Source organism: Labrus bergylta, chromosome 2 (genome assembly GCF_963930695.1).
Source record: "Labrus bergylta chromosome 2, fLabBer1.1, whole genome shotgun sequence".
Taxonomy (NCBI): domain Eukaryota; kingdom Metazoa; phylum Chordata; class Actinopteri; order Labriformes; family Labridae; genus Labrus; species Labrus bergylta.
Window position 1 is genome coordinate 23,499,828 of NC_089196.1, and position 16,477 is coordinate 23,516,304.

At 39.4% G+C, this 16,477-nt stretch overlaps 1 protein-coding gene across 2 annotated transcripts; it reads left to right on the top strand.

Annotated features, from left to right (window-relative positions):
• The first annotated feature begins 1,366 nt into the window (after positions 1-1,366).
• cep78 (centrosomal protein 78) lies at positions 1,367-13,408 on the top strand. 2 transcript variants are annotated; one of them, XM_065949568.1, is made up of 16 exons: positions 1,367-1,506; positions 2,281-2,549; positions 2,713-2,888; positions 3,147-3,219; positions 3,312-3,415; positions 3,567-3,741; positions 3,832-3,945; positions 4,286-4,347; positions 4,467-4,569; positions 5,927-6,029; positions 6,214-6,256; positions 6,366-6,506; positions 6,662-6,739; positions 7,194-7,375; positions 8,640-8,802; positions 12,115-13,408. In XM_065949568.1, exons 2-16 carry the CDS (start codon positions 2,288-2,290, stop codon positions 12,721-12,723), a joined length of 2,388 nt encoding a protein of 795 aa, XP_065805640.1. In that variant the 5' UTR covers positions 1,367-1,506; positions 2,281-2,287; the 3' UTR covers positions 12,724-13,408. The 2 variants fall into 2 exon arrangements, with proteins under 2 accessions (XP_065805640.1, XP_065805647.1); XM_065949575.1 differs by having other exon boundaries at positions 3,573-3,741.
• Positions 13,409-16,477: the final 3,069 nt, after the last annotated feature.

Here is a 16,477-nt window from a genome sequence, read left to right on the forward strand (position 1 = left end):
TCAGGATTTAATTCACTACAACCTGATAAATGATGCATGAAGTAATCCCATTTGTAATAAAGCGATACCCCGCCTTCAAACGTCACACACTGTTTTTGTTTTGGGAACCTAATTCACTTTTTAACTGGAATGTTCCATGCAAAAACAAAATTTGGACAAATGTCATAAACCAAGTCTTTTTTACTACTTACTTTATTATTCAATAAATAATTGATTAATTACGTTTATAAGATCTATTCTATTCTATCTATTTTAATTATAAGTCTTTCCACAAGTGGAAATGCACATACCTGGTATTGGAATAGAATATAATTACTTTATTGATCCCAAAGTGGGAAATTGTGGCGTTACAGCAGCAGGTTATCCAACACACAATATGAGTAAAAAACACAATGTTAGCAAATCTAAACACAATATAATATTAAATATAAAGTAAATAAGTACTAAAAATATAAAAACTAAGAATGTAAATATATACAACCAGGATTTAACTAAGCATTACTAGTCTTAAATAAATACATATTATTCTATTTTGTGTATTTTTTCTCTGCCGTTATTTAACTGATGTACATATGTTTGAATTTTATTTTTATTTTTAATAAATTTATCCCTTTTTCCTGTTTTCTTGAGCTGCTGTAATACGAAAAGTTCCCCCATGGGGGATCAATAAAGTCTTTATCTTCTATACTTGATGTGATGCACATGTTTTTTTTCTAAAGCATTTTTTTATTATTTGGGAATCCTTTATGGTTCGGTATTATATATATTATTTTTACAGTCTATGGTTCGGTACTATATTGTCGAACTGTTTCAAACCACTAATTTGTATATTGCATCCCATACTTAATGATGCAGAACTGTTTTAATAGTATATTACCCTAATGTTTATGTGCTGTTGTGCCTGTCAAATACTGATAATTTCTCAAATGTACTCCCTTGCAGATAGAGGTAGGCCTAAACATTAATTATTAATCCTTCATTATTATTTTTTTGTCAGGTGTATGCTGTTCACGTAACTTGCAGAATCCAACAACTGCCTCTTTTGGTCTTTTATTTGGCGTTTTTCTTTTCTGTTTTAACTTCTTTTCTTCTTCTAGATTGTTTTTTTTTTTTTTGCTGTTGTTTTGTTTTTTCTTTCTCTATTAATCTGTCATATCTTTTGTCTTTATGCTGCTGTTGCGACCACATTTTCCCTCCAGGAATCAATAAAGGCATACCCTATCAACAAATACCTTTATTGCGGGGTTTCATTCACTCTCTTCTGGATTGTCACATAACCTTCAGTTTCCCTCCACGTCGATAGGGGGCAGCAGGGTTCCGAGTGGAGTCATACGGACATCAGTGAGGGAGAGAAGGGGGCGGGGCGGCTTCTCTAGCACAACAGCGCCACTTTTAAGCGGTCGTTAATATTGCTAACAATAACACACCGCCGAAGTTGTTAGACAGTCGACAACGAACTCCAAAACAACACTGTAACGACGATAGAGCCGTCGGTACATGTATAAGGTAAATTAGATTCGCTTTGTTTTTCCAACATTGTGTTATTAGTCAATAAAGATAAGCTAAAAAAAACAAACAACTGGAGTCACCACTATCCTTCAGTAGCAACGGTTGCTAGGAGCTTAGCTTGCTAACGCCCCTGCCGGTGACAGGAGAAGCGGTGCACGGAATAACTTCATTTCTGATTATTTTAACCAACATACCGTGATAATCCCTTAAGGTAGCGTACTGTCAAAGGTTAGGTGTTACACGTGAATGTGTGACCCGGTCGATCTAGGAACACGGACTAGACTTAAAGCACCAGATGAGGTGTTAGCTCTGCATACTAAACCAGTCACTACCTGTCATCAGACAGAGCTATACAATGTTCATCATCATTTTCCCCCATTATAGTCAACCTCACCTATATGGGCTCAACATTTTTGATAACGGACGTAAAAGTATTTACCATTATGACCAAGAAATAGTCAAATGTCGCAGAATCTGCAAGGATATTTGCCCCAAAAATGACTAAAATTGGATTACTTGTGCATTAAGAACAGTGAAGTAAGAAGAAAATCTTAAGTAATACGAAAAGCAGAGGGTGTATGTCAAGAATCATGTATAGAAAACAGTAAATTACAAATTGATATGCTGGCAGAAATCCAGTATCTTTTACTGAGACAGCTGTTTTTATGAACACAAATCTTTATACCAGAAAAGTATTTAAGATCTCCTACCCCAAATAAGTTTGATCTATTTTGACTCTTAATGACTTTTTTAATCTGTGTGTGTTTGTAGGTCAAAGATGGTTCAAGACAGTGCTCAAATTCGTCGGCAGGGTCCCCAGGACTTTATGGCATACTATGAATTTGCCTGTGCCAGACAGGAATCTGTCCCACTTCCAGCAGTAAAGATGAACCTTGAGAAAGGGATTTTGGACTTTAATGGAGACAGGGTCAAACTCACAGACTGGCCACCCATTCTCAACTCTATCTGCATCAACAAGCACCTGCACCACATTGCAATAAGTAGCACATACCAAGCAGGTCTGGGTTCTGGGGAAGCAGGTAAGGTTGAAAACAAACCTTTAACATCGAGTAACAGTTTGAAAAAAATAAAAATTCTAACATATAACCTCTGATCTAGAAACAAGTACAGGAACTTCAATCTCAATTTGAATAAATGCCAAATCTTGCCTCTTACCATTAATCACATCACTGCCTATTTTAGATAGAAGCTATTTAAAGTCTAACTTCAAGAAGAAGATCCCAGCCATTCGCTCTAAGGACATGACATTTAAGTTGTGCAAGGCCCTGAGAGATTGTCTGGGTGTCTCTCCTAACCTCAAGACTCTGCATCTTAATGGACTTCCACTGAGAGAGAGGGACCTCATCACCTTAACAAAGGTATACAAAATTAAGAATATTATTATTTTATTTTGAATTTGATATTACTTGAAGCAATTTATAATGTGTTGATTAATAGCCCTGTCTATGTACCACGGTACTTACTGTAATTTTAGTGTAGTAAACATACATACATTGCATGTACTGTACACATTGTTAAATCACAAGTTAATATTGATTCAGACAGCTGCTCTGTGAAAGAGTCTAACTTGGTTAAAAAATAAACAGTGAAAAAAACCCTTATGTATTCTGATCCAGGGTTTGGCAAAAAGTGTTTCCCTGGAAATCTTGTCCTTGGCTAACTGTCCAATCGCTGATGAAGGCTTAGAAGGTATGTATATTCACAGTTTGATTTCCTCTTTGGACACAAGATTGAAGAGTGTCATCGTGTCTTTGCAAATCTTTTTTTTTTGTATGTTTCAGTCATTTGCCAAAGTGTTAAGTATTCCACAAGCATTAGGACGGTAGATTTCACAGGATGCAATCTCACCTGGAGAGGGGCGGAGCATATGGCAAACATCATCAAGGTGTGTATATTAAGACTGTTGGTTTTTTTTTTTTGAGTTACAGACTCGTTCTTCAGATTATCATTAAGCCCTGATCTCATTCAAAACTTATCTTTACATGGAAAATTCTGGTACTTGTGTAAAATGAAGAATGAAAAACTATATTTCTTAGCATCAGGGAATGCAGAGGCACGGTACTGCATGGGCAGAGTCTCTGAGGTACAGACAGCCACAGTTTGAAGGAATGAGAGGTCTCCGGCGAGTCACCTTAAACTGTAACACTTTGATTGGGGACCGAGGCGCTGCTGCTCTGGCAAAAGAACTAGCCGAGGACCTCTGGGTAAAAGGTGAGTTGGTGTGTTGGCTTGAAGGAATTACAATGGGAAGTAGAAGTTCAACTCAGGGTTTCTGTAACTATTTTGTTTCTTTATGAACAGCTGTGGACCTACAGAGGTGTGGTCTGTCCAATGAGGGAGCTCGTCGTTTACTGGAATCCTTGAAAACAAATTATTCTCTTTGTGTTGTGGATATTCGAAGTAATCCTTTAGTGGGTAAGAAGTAACTCAGCCAAAGTCATCATATTTTAAAGATGCTTCTCACAATGCAAGGAAGTACTGCCTTTTAGGCAAAGTATCTAAAAGGCACTTTGTATTGTGGTTTTGATTTTTAAAAATGCAGTCTTTAGGGGCGGCTGGAGCATTGTTAGAATGTTATTTAGCTGTGTCCCTAATGAATGTTTTTTTTAGGCAAGTCTTCATGCAATTACTGTTGTAATACTCTGTATTTACTTTGGTAATGTTATTGTTCAGAAACATCTCTGAAAACAAAAGATACCGTACAAAAATCTCTGCAAAGCTTTTATGTCAATAATTGTTTATTTTTGTTTAACAGACAAAGTCCTCATTAAAACTGTAATTGAGAAAGTGCTGATGAATGCTGGACAGTCACAAGAGGTGAGTGTCTGCAACTGATGTGATCAAATACAGTCTTAGAAAAACTCACTGAAATTAAAAGTTAATACATGATTTACATGCATGCTTCATATTTGTTACAAATCCATACTCTCCTGTAGTACTGCTGGATCAAGCCTGCAACCACAGAGCCACAAAGAGTGTCTTGTCCAAGGAGGCGTTCACTGCCAATTACGGTCAGAAGAAAAGCTACAGTACGGATTGGTACGTGTATAGATTTGATAGATTTTTCTTCACACAGTCTTACATTAAACATGAGTACCTGTCTATATGTTTAACTGTTCAACTCAGTCTCCCTGTGCAGACAAAACATACTATATTTTAGTATAAAGGCATAGTTGAAATACAGATTCCAAACCTTTTATCCTTTGCATCCCTTTGAATCTATATGAGATAGTGTCCTTACTATGATCACACACTTATACTGTCTCTTTTTGACTTCTCACCGTTTGGCTTTTAAGTCATCCTGAGAACTGGTAAGAACTGAATTCATTTTAATCTTTCTCATTTTTTGGAAGTTGTTATGGAAATATTTCAGTGAGAATATGAATAAAGACCCAAGACCCAATCATTGTTGTGAGGCATTATTCTTGCATTATTCTCCTTCTTGCAAGAAGTTGCAAGAAGGAGTGACTGCACAGAGTGTATTATGGTGATCAGTCTGCAGAGAAACTCAAATGAGAGAGACACTGAAGACTCCTTTTATACATGTCAAGCAGGAAGGAACAATATTGACAAGCTCTGTTGTAGGAGTTAAGCAGTTTAACACAATCAACCTAAACAGAAGAAGAGCAGATGTCTATGCAGTAACATCCTTGTAGAGATCAAAGGTCATGCAAAAACAAGATGTTTATAGGCCAGTTTAACTTAAAACGGCATTCCTTGAAATGTCAAACAGTTCACAACATAATTATTATTAGTTTTTTTAGATTTATTTTTGTGCTTTTTGTGCCTTTAATGTAGAGATATAACAGTGGATAGAGTTGGAAATCAGGGAGAGAGAGAGTGGGGAATAACATGCAGGAAAGGAGCCACACCTGGGCCGCCCGCTTGGCCTCCATACATGGGGCGCACTCACTAACCATTGCAACACCAGCGCCCCACAACAGAATTATTTTAACACATAAACAAAATAAATTTTTCCCATAACAAAGTCCAGCCAGCTCTGATGACTGGTGCTGAAGGAAACCTACGAATGATCTTTAAGTGCTTGATATAGTTTGAAAGTTTCTACTTGTAAACAACAATGTTAACAACAGTTGTAGCCATTTTTTTTTTCCTTTCCTTTCCTTTTTTTTGACTAGAGCCTTTCTTTAGACATGAAACACCTTGTGGACACACAGTTTCTCAATGTCTTATTACCTGTAATTAATGCATTTAATATCTTATAGTACACCCATTTGTGTCCTATATGGCCATTATTAGCAATATCACAGAAACTGAATTATTCACTCACCAACTTTGAAGGCCTTTGCCGTAAAAGTTCCTAGACACCCCATACTTTGTCTTAGAGGTCTCTACGTGTGAATGAATCTTTTAAATGGTTTTCTTCCTGTTGCAGCCCCTCGTAAAGGAACGTCTGCTGGAGGACGCAGTTCCGGCGTTACTCAGACACGCTCTCGCTATGTGCCATGGCGTGCTGCTGCACGAGCTGAGCGCCAGAGGTGAGGAGATGTTTTAGTTCATAAAAGACACAATTTTTCCATCTCTTATTGGAAGACATTCTATTATTTTAGAAGATTCAACAATAACATTATCAGATTAAAATATCAATGTGTATTTGACTGTTGGGTTGGATATTTTGGTGATTGGCTTGTGGCGTTACTGTTTCGGATCACTTTGTTACAGAGGTATGCCTCCTGGAGTTAGTGTGATGGATCAAAGCTTTCAGGTGAGTTTTTTTTAGTCTGTGCATCAAGTATGGATTGGAAGAACAGTCACATTTGCAAATAAGGATTTTATTTCAAAGGCTAATGTCATCTTTTTCTGGGGAAAAAAAGGGTGCAGCTACAGTGAAGGTTACTATGGAGTCAAATTCAGAGGAAGAAGAAGAAGATGAAGAAGAAGAAGTGGTCGAGCAGAAAACATCTTCTCCTGGTCTCCGAGACAGACTTACTGGGCGGGAGTTTACATGTGTGCAGGTCAGTTATATCTGTCTTATTTCTCAAACGAGAACCCTTTAAGTTTTTGCAAACAGGAACAAGAAAAGGTTTTGGACTTACTCAGCTTAGATTTACTGAATATGAATATGCTTTGTAATTGTATTTGTGTATGTGCTGTTGTGCATGCCCTGCAGATGGAGCTAAAAGAGTGTCGCCTGAGGCTGGCAGAGGAGCGCAGGGCCAGGCTAAAAGCTGAGTCAAGGCTCATGGAGGTCAGGATCATCTCAAAGATACTTATAAACCTTTTTTTTTTCACATCATGTTTCCCTTCTGGGAATTTCCTTTGTACCACTCATCAGTTAGTATTTTCCTGAATAAGCCGAGGAGCTCACTCAGGCTGTAAAGTTGAACTGTGGATTCCTGAGCTTTAGAGATTAAGACGGCCAAACTAAATGTTTTTTGCATTGAAGGCTGTTAATTCCAGACTTACATTATAAACCTATAGAGTCCTTCCAACATGTTTAAGTGTGTTTTGGATTATTATGGTGGTTATGACTCAAAAAGTATTTATTTAAGTGAAGCCTGAAGTAAGAAGAAAACTAATTTGATTGTAAAACATGTAACTGTCTCAGATTGTCTCAAGTCTTGAAACACTTTGATATCATGTTTGAGAGACTGGTTTCAAACTGCTCTTTAACTCGTTCTTTTCTTTTATTACATTTTCAGTTTGAGTTGGAGAATGCCCGTCTTCGTGACAACAACCATTCCCTGTCAGAGGCACTTGCAGCCACCGGCTCTGCATCAGTACCATCTGCTTTCGGTGCTCTCGAGGATGAGGCCATTCTTGAGAGCATTGAGACCTCATTTACTAAGTTCCATGCTTTCCTGGATCTCCTCAAGGATGCTGGGTGAGTATTATTTTTTTTAAATCTATGTAGCACATTTCAACAACAAGGCAATTGTTTAAACTGAACAGGACAACATTTGTCTTGTCACTTTGCTTGTTGCCAGTTGAGGTCTGGTGCTAGGCGGTGTAAAGCGAGTATTTACCGTAGAACTTTCAGTTTCATTATACAAGTCTGGTCATTCAAATGATTTCATTCATGTATTTGGGTTAAATTGCTCCCCCCCCCTCCTTTTTAACACACCCTGTGCCAAAAATAGAGTTTCATTCTAACAGAATCCCCCATAGAAAGTCATTTAGTGTTTACTTATATTTCTACATCATAAAATCTGCTTCTGTGTGGAAAGACACATCAAGATGTGTTGTTGAATCATACCTGCCAGTGTAAAAACATGAAGTATACTAAGATTATTTTGGTCTGTATGCATTAGGATGAGGTGCAGTTGTCCGGTAAATGCTGGGTTGTTTTTGTAAATGGACTTGTTCCCGTAGACGTGTGTTCGATTTCAGTTTCGGTCTGAGATGCCCTTTAACAACAGTAGAGTATTTGTTTGGTTCTGTTGGCTTCCAGCTTTTGGAAACCTGATAATGAGCCCAAAAAAACAAACGTTTATTTTAGTTTCACTGTGACAGGCCAGCTGTGATTTATTTTAACCTCTAAATTTGTCATGAGCTCTTCATCCTCCCTTTTGTTTTGAGTTGTCTTTAATTGTTTATCTTAAGGTGCAGTCACTATAGGTGTGGAAACCAACTCCCTCCAGTATGAACTGTGCACATCTCCTCTTGATTCCAGTTTTTGTCCTGGCATTCACCCTACTGTTGGTTCTACTTTTGTGGCTTTTAGAGTTTCTTAAGGGCTAAGTCTGACTCGTTCATTCCTCCTGCTAACAACTACTTTATTCTTTTACACAGTGGACACAATAAAACCAGTCTCCTTGAATTCTCTATCTTTACTCTAAAGCACTCTCTTTGCCCTTATAAAAGTGTCCTGACTACTGTTTGAAAACATGATACCTTCCCATTATAACCTTCCCATGCGTTAACCATGCATCCAACCAAAATATATCTTCAAGTAATTAATCCTAATGGAAGGAGCAAATTGGTAGCATTGTATTTCCATTTCTCTCTCTGAAAAAAAGGCAACTTGTGTATATGAGAGGAAACATTCACCAGTTCAATATCTCACACTATGTTGGTGCACATCTTAGTAGAGCCAGAAGGAAATTTGGACCTTTAATTTTGATGGATTTTATCTCTTTTTTTTGCAGCCTTGGTCAGCTCGCTTCAATGGCTGGAATTGACAAATCCGATTTCCATCCTCCAGGCAGACCTCAACTCTCTTCTACAGTAGGACCTCATTTAGGTGTTGCAGAATCTCTTGGTAGAGAGGAGTATCTGGAGGTCCGAGCAAAGACTGATGCTTTGACTTTGGTAAGGGACAGCAGCTAAATGTAGGGGAAACATTCAAGTGTAGTGTGATCGCAATTTACCTACACAAGTGTTTCAATTAAAGAAGTATGAGACAATGAATCCATATGAAATATTGCATTTTGTTATAAGGACAAATTTTTACCACCAACCTTCTGTACAAGCTCCTGTGCACTCACACTCCTGTTTGACGTTTGAGCAAAAATACTCTAGAAACACATCAAGGAGAAATTAAGAGCTGAACAGGGGCGTCGGATAGCCTAGAGGTTATGTTGCGCACTAGGGAGTGTGCGTTTCAAAGGGAGAGGAAGACAACATTCTGGCAGCCTGGAGAGGGCGAATGAGCTAAACCTGTTTTTCAACAGGTTTAGTGCACAGCCTTCATCTGCCTCTCCTACCTCAAACAACACCCCTGTACTTCACACCTCCCTGTCTCCCTCTGTATTTTCTCCCCCCAACCCACCTCAAACAACACCCCTGTACTTCACACCTTACAGCCTCCCTTTGTATTTTCTCCCTTCCCCCCAACCCCCCATGGCGAACTCTTTGGACTCTGGTTTCGCACCACAGGAATGCACTTCCCCCTCTGAGGTGAATTGCTCCATCCCCCCTGACTCTAACAACTGAAGAGACAGCTGGAGAAACTACACATTAGCAAGGCTCCATGCCCGGACGGCATCAGCCCAAAGGTTCTGAAGACCTGCGCCAGCCAGCTGTCTGAGATTCTGCAACACCTCTTCAACCTTAGTCTGAGCCAGGAGAGGATACCGGTGCTGTGGAAAACGTCCTGCTTGGTCCCGGTCCCAAAGAAGACGACACCATCTGATCTCAAGGACTATCGACCAGTGGCTCGTTTTGGAGAGGCTCGTCTTGACCCACCTCAGGCCGCAGGTGAAACCATCCCTTGACCCTCTACAATTTGCCTACCAGCTACACCTGGGAGTGGACGATGCCATCATCTACCTGCTGCAGCATGCTCACTCACATCTGGAGGGAAACGGCTGCACTGTGAGAATCACTTTTTTTGATTTCTTCAGTGCATTCAACACCATCCAGCCACAACTGCTGGAAGAGAAGCTGCAGTTGATGGGTGTGGACTCGTCCATCACCTCCTGAATTACTGACTACCTGACAGACAGACCACAGTTTGTCCGACTTGGCAGTGTTCAGTCTGGAATGGTGGAGAGCAGTACAGGAGCTCCACAGGAGACTGTGCTATCTCCTTTCCTTTTCATCTTGTACACCTCTGACTTTCAGTACAACTCCAGGTCATGCCACTTGCAGAAGTTTTCTGATGACTCTGCGGTGGTGGGGTGTATAAATGATGGGCAAGAGGGGGAGTACAGAGAGCTGGTGGATAAGTTTGTGGAGTGGACAGGAAGATATCACCTGATTCTGAACTTGGATAAGACCAGGGAGATGGTGATCAACTTTAGAACGAAGAGGACAGAGCCACCACCGCTGTGCATCCTGGGAGAGGACGTGTCTGTGGTTGAGGAGTACAAGTACCTGGTTGTCAACATAGATGACAGACTGAACTGGAAGGCCAACACTCAGGCTGTGTACAAGAAGGGGATGAGCCGACTCTACTTTCTGAGGAAGCTGAGATCCTTCAACGTGTGCAGCAAGATGTTGGAGATCTTCTATCAGTCTGTTGTGGCCAGTGCACTGTTCTCTGCTGTGGTCTGCAGGGGGAGCAGCATTGGAGCTGGTGACACTAAGAGACTGGACAAACTGATTAAGAAGGCCTGCTCTGTGATAGGCTGCAAGCTGGACTCTTTTGTAGTGGTGACAGAGAGGAGGACTCTGAACAAACTGTTATCCATTATGGATAATCCTGATCACCCTCTGCACACCCTACTGGACAAACAGCGGAGCAGCTTCTTCAACAGACTGATACAACTCCGCTGTCACAAGGACAGATACAAGAAATGTGTCTTACCGAAGGCCATAACTCTGTACAACAGCTCACCTCATGCGAGCAGAGAACTGTCATCATGATAATATCTGTCTCTCCATACTGTAATCTGTTCTGCACATGTTAAATTTACAAATTATTCCTGCACTCATGTTCACTTCATTTGGCTGTCTACTCGCCGTTATATTGTATAGTTTCTGCTTATAATATGTCTGCACTCATGCACTTTAACTTATATCAATACTGTCCATTTACTACTCTGTTTTTGCACATTTACATTTAATCTTTCATATTTAATTTGCAACCATTCACAGCTCTGTTTTTGCATATTTACATTCAATCTTCCATATTTAATCTTCCTATTTAGGACTAGTAATGCTTAGTGAAATCCTGGTTGTATATATTCACATTCTTATTTTTGATACCTTTTAGTACTTATTTACTTTGTAGTTAATATTATATTGTGTTTAGATTTGCTCACATTGTGTTTTTTACTCATATTGTGTGTTGGATAACCTGCTGCTGTAACGCCACAATTTCCCAGTTTGGGATCAATGAAGTAATTTTGTTCTATTCTAGAGGGGGAAAAAAACGATTTATGTAAAAATCAAGATTCTTAATGTCTGAGATTTTAAATAGATTCATAACTTTTTTTGGCTAATCGGTTACTCCCTGCTAAGTGCTAAGGCTAGAGCTTTAATTCAGTAGAAAGCCAAATGGAGCCGGAAGAAATTCAACCAGTCTCACAGGTGACTGGAGTAGATCCTGATGTAGGTACTTCTGAAAATAGACTTTGAATAATATTGACCCCAAGGATCGAAATCGAATTGTGAGACACCCCAAGATTCCCAGCCCTATTGTGTACAGAGGAAATAGTCCTCGTTGCGATGGACATGGATTTAAATCTGACTTCTGCCCTTTGCTGCAAGTCATCCCCCACTCTCTCTTCTCTTCACATTTCCTTCTCTCCTCAGCTGTCCTATCAAATAAAGGCTCAAAACATGACTTTAAAAAAGTAAAGAAATTAAGATTAAGAAATGAATAGCAGTTCTATGGCAATGAAATGTATTACTAAATCTTGTTCTTAGATGTTTGTCAGCACTTGTCTGCTGCTCTCCATCTCACAGACACTTGCGGTGAAACCGGAAGGGAGGGGTGGGGGAAGTGTGAAGGCAGGAGGGGAGGGGGAGCTGAGGGAGGAAGGAGTGTTGTCCAAAGAGAAAAATAGTTTTGGTCTGAAAATCTGCTCTTAAAGTTGCCAAGTATGCCTCTCTTAGTGTTTTTCTGTCTTTATTTGTAGCACTTAATTTATAGGCTGTATTCTTTAAAGCACTCATTCTGTAACAGTTTGTTTGGTTAAACATTTTTCTCATCAAACCTTGAATTTCTTTCTTTAGGAAGGCTGCGTCCTGCCTGCTCAGAGTGGTAAACCGGCTGACACCACCACTCCCAGATCTCCAGCCTCAGTCAGGGAGTTCTTGTGTGAAGACAGGCTGCTAGATGTAACCTTCAATCAGGCTTGTGGATCGGCAGGTGACACTGGTGTTGGTAAAGAGGAGGAACCGGATAAATGTTTAAAGCCCGCTACCCAGCATGACTCAGGCTCTGAGCATAGTTTCCGAAGCCAGAAATCCTTTGACAAGGTTTCTATTGGTAAAACTTTCCAGACTCAAACAAACCAACCCAGGAGCATCAGCAACTCTCACAAAAGCAACAGCTCCAATGGATACAGCTTCCACAAGAGCTATGCTAACAGTCATGCTTCTCATAGCAATGGGTCTCATGGCAGATTGTCTGGAAGATCGAGTGTTAGTGACATTATAAGTGACAAGGCAGAGTCTGTGGGATCAGTGGGGTCAAGGAACAGTGGACAGGGGAGGCTAGTGACGGTAGGTCAGTCAGGGTCACAGGGGTCCCATCGGAGAGCTTACCCAGGGATGGAGACTCTGGAGCAGATCAGATCTCTGATCAGTCTGGGAGGACAGTCGGACAATGATTCCTTCTGACCAGAGACATTTTGAATACCCTTTTCAGTGCCATCTCCTGGAAGTGCTTTCTGTTTCTCTGAATTGTTGGCCATTTAAAGAATGTCAGTGATTTATGTTCTATAGAGCTTTATATTGAAAAGCATGAGAACTCAGTTAAACATCTTGTTGCTTTATAGTCAAACAGAGGTAAAGTTGAAGGTGCTGTACAATTTTAGTTACTGATTTAACCTTTTTTGCGAAGCATTTATTTATTTGAGTGCGAGGTCAGTCGTGTTTCTAATCTTAACCCATCTTTTACATGTGAGAACACATCTCAGAAAATGATCAAATCCCAAAGCCATTCCAAGGGGGTGTTTTTTAAACTACTTGTTACTTCTTTTTAAAGCACTTTTCTACTCAATTATTTGACTTTAAATCACTTTGATTAATATTTGATTTATCTTTAAAAAAACTTGATGATTCTGAAATGCATATTTTATTGTTCTTGTTAGGAAATTCTGATTTGCTCTAAACTGAATGATTTTTTTGTTGTTTTTTTTCTAAATATGCTAGCAGTATAAGTGTTTTTGAGCATCTAAGCTTCATTGTTTAAAAATCTATCAACTGCTACTTCACCTGTTTATGCAAATTTCACATGCAATAAAAGAACATACTGATGTAAATATTCGCTAATAAAATCAAGGTGTTTACAACACAGACACAATTGAAGGCTGCCCACTGACATATTTATACATGTTGTAGTTGTATTGACTGTCAGTGCTCTATGTGCTGTGAGAGCTTATTATAAGTGATGTAGACTACTGGGCGAGGTATCACCCCGGCCCTTTATGGAGCATGTGAGCTCCCTCAGAAGGACCAGAATCTGTTTACTACGTTTAGTTGTTTACTGCTGTATCCTGAGAAACGCAGAAACGTGACCAAAGCACGACTTAGTGGGTGAGGGAAGAACATAGTGTTCTGTTGCCGTGTGTTTTCCATTAAAAGTGAGCACAAAACACCAGTTAAAGCCAAAAGTTCAGCTCTCTACAAAGTTGAATGGAGTGCATAAAATTACATTCCTCTGTGGTATTTTAACTTCAGAGAGCGGATTGGGTCATATACATTTGTTTTCTTTTATAAATGTTTGCAGCATTAAGAGAGCTTTTGTTTAAAATGTTACTGGTTAGTGTCTATAAACAATAGAAAATGCTGTTTGAGGTCATGTTTAATTCTGGAAAAATGTATGTCTTGATGGACGTCAGCCTGGGTTGGACTTTTGACAGGGTGTGACAGCCCTCTGTAGGGTAGAACAACATATCTATTCAGCAATATATGAATATCAATTTTTAAATGAGAAAGACATATGGCGCTCTAAAGAGATTTTCCTGGCAATTTGACTCAGAGCATTACTACTTCATGACTCAGAGTGTTACTACTTCATGAATCAGCATTACTACTTCATGACTCAGAGCGTTACTACTTCATGACTCAGAGCGTTACTACTTCATGACTCAGAGCGTTACTACTTCATGAATCAGAGTGTTACTACTTCATGAATCAGCATTACTACTTCATGACTCAGAGCGTTACTACTTCATGAATCAGCATTACTACTTCATGACTCAGAGCGTTACTACTTCATGACTCAGAGCGTTACTACTTCATGACTCAGAGTGTTACTACTTCATGAATCAGCATTACTACTTCATGACTCAGAGTGTTACTACTTCATGAATCAGCATTACTACTTCATGACTCAGTGTTACTACTTCATGAATCAGCATTACTACTTCATGACTCAGAGCGTTACTACTTCATGAATCAGCATTACTACTTCATGACTCAGAGCGTTACTACTTCATGAATCAAAGCGTTACTACTTCATGACTCAGAGCGTTACTATTTCATGAATCAGCCTGTTACTACTTCATGAATCAGCGTGTTACTACTTCATGACTCAGAGCGTTACTACTTCATGAATCAGAGCGTTACTACTACATGACTCAGCGTTACTACTTCATGACTCAGAGCGTTACTACTTCATGAATCAGCCTGTTACTACTTCATTACTCAGAGCGTTACTACTTCATAAATCAGCCTGTTACTACTTCATGACTCAAAGCGTTACAACTTCATGAATCAGAGCGTTACTACTACATGACTCAGCGTTACTACTTCATGACTCAGAGCGTTACTACTTCATGAATCAGCCTGTTACTACTTCATTACTCAGAGCGTTACTACTTCATAAATCAGCCTGTTACTACTTCATGACTCAAAGCGTTACTACTTCATGAATCAGAGCGTTACTACATCATGACTCAGCGTGTTACTACTTCATGACTCAGCGTTACTACTTCATGACTCAGCGCTACTACTTCATGACTCAGAGCGTTACTACTTCATGAATCAGCATTACTACTTCATGACTCAGAGCGTTACTACTTCATGAATCAAAGCGTTACTACTTCATGACTCAGAGCGTTACTATTTCATGAATCAGCCTGTTACTACTTCATGAATCAGCGTGTTACTACTTCATGACTCAGAGCGTTACTACTTCATGAATCAGAGCGTTACTACTACATGACTCAGCGTTACTACTTCATGACTCAGAGCGTTACTACTTCATGAATCAGCCTGTTACTACTTCATTACTCAGAGCGTTACTACTTCATAAATCAGCCTGTTACTACTTCATGACTCAAAGCGTTACAACTTCATGAATCAGAGCGTTACTACTTCATGAATCAGAGCGTTACTACATCATGACTCAGCGTGTTACTACTTCATGACTCAGAGCGTTACTACTTCATGAATCAGAGCGTTACTACATCATGACTGAGAGCGTTACCTATTCATGACTCAGAGCGTTACTACTTCATGAATCAGCGTGTTACTACATGACTCAGAGCGTTACTACATCAAAGGTGACAGAATTAAAGACGGAGAGCGCAGGATATTGCTCCTGCAGTTTGATTGTTTTTGGCATAACCTCTAGTTTTTTAAGGCTAGAGTTGGCCCATGTTCAGACTAGGTAACAATGTCTTATTAGGCTTCAAGTTACAATCTTAGGTTAGACTTAACTAATGCATTATGCATTCATTGATATATGCTCAACTAAGTTGGGTTCCTTTAACAAAACAGTTTTAATCTTACCCATGTATGGACTCAGACTGTGAGTCAGTTTCAATTAAAGATATACTTAACATACATGCTTGAATACAGTTACATGAATAAACTAAGCATTTTTTCCCTGATGGTTTATTTTTGGACTTTTTATGCCTTTATTTGAAAGAAAGGACAGTAGATAGACTACAAAATCGGGTAGAGAGAGAGTGGGAAGCGAAATATCAGATTTGAACCCGGGCTGCCCGCTTAGAGGACTAAAGCCTCTATACATGGGGCGTGTACACGAACCACTATGCTACCGGCTGCCAGAATAGGGATACTTTAACTGATCTGTTAGGTGGGCAAAATTATGTATGATACATAATGTTTGACCATTCATGTAAAACTCAAGTGAACTTCAAAGGTACATTAAACTTCAGGTCCACATTGAGGTTTCAGGTGTTTTATCATGTCTCTATTCTACTTGTGTTACTTTCAAACACATTCAAACACATCTTTACCAAAATAAAAGTTCCAACAGAAACAAGGGAAGATCTCTGAATTCAGTGAACTTAATAAATAAATCCACCTATTACAACATCATGACAGGTTAAGAAAAATCTGAGAAATGCTTAGGCAGCTAAAGACATTCATTGCTGGCTCGCAAACCGAGGGTGTGGCT

Excerpts from the sequence above, each read along its gene's own strand:
- cep78 (XM_065949568.1), top strand. The coding sequence starts at position 2,288 with ATGGTTCAAGACAGTGCTCAAATTCGTCGGCAGGGTCCCCAGGACTTT. Across the intron at positions 3,220-3,311 it reads CGCTGATGAAGGCTTAGAAG|TCATTTGCCAAAGTGTTAAG; the intron begins GTATGTATATTC and ends TGTATGTTTCAG. Across the intron at positions 4,570-5,926 it reads AAAAGCTACAGTACGGATTG|CCCCTCGTAAAGGAACGTCT; the intron begins GTACGTGTATAG and ends TTCCTGTTGCAG.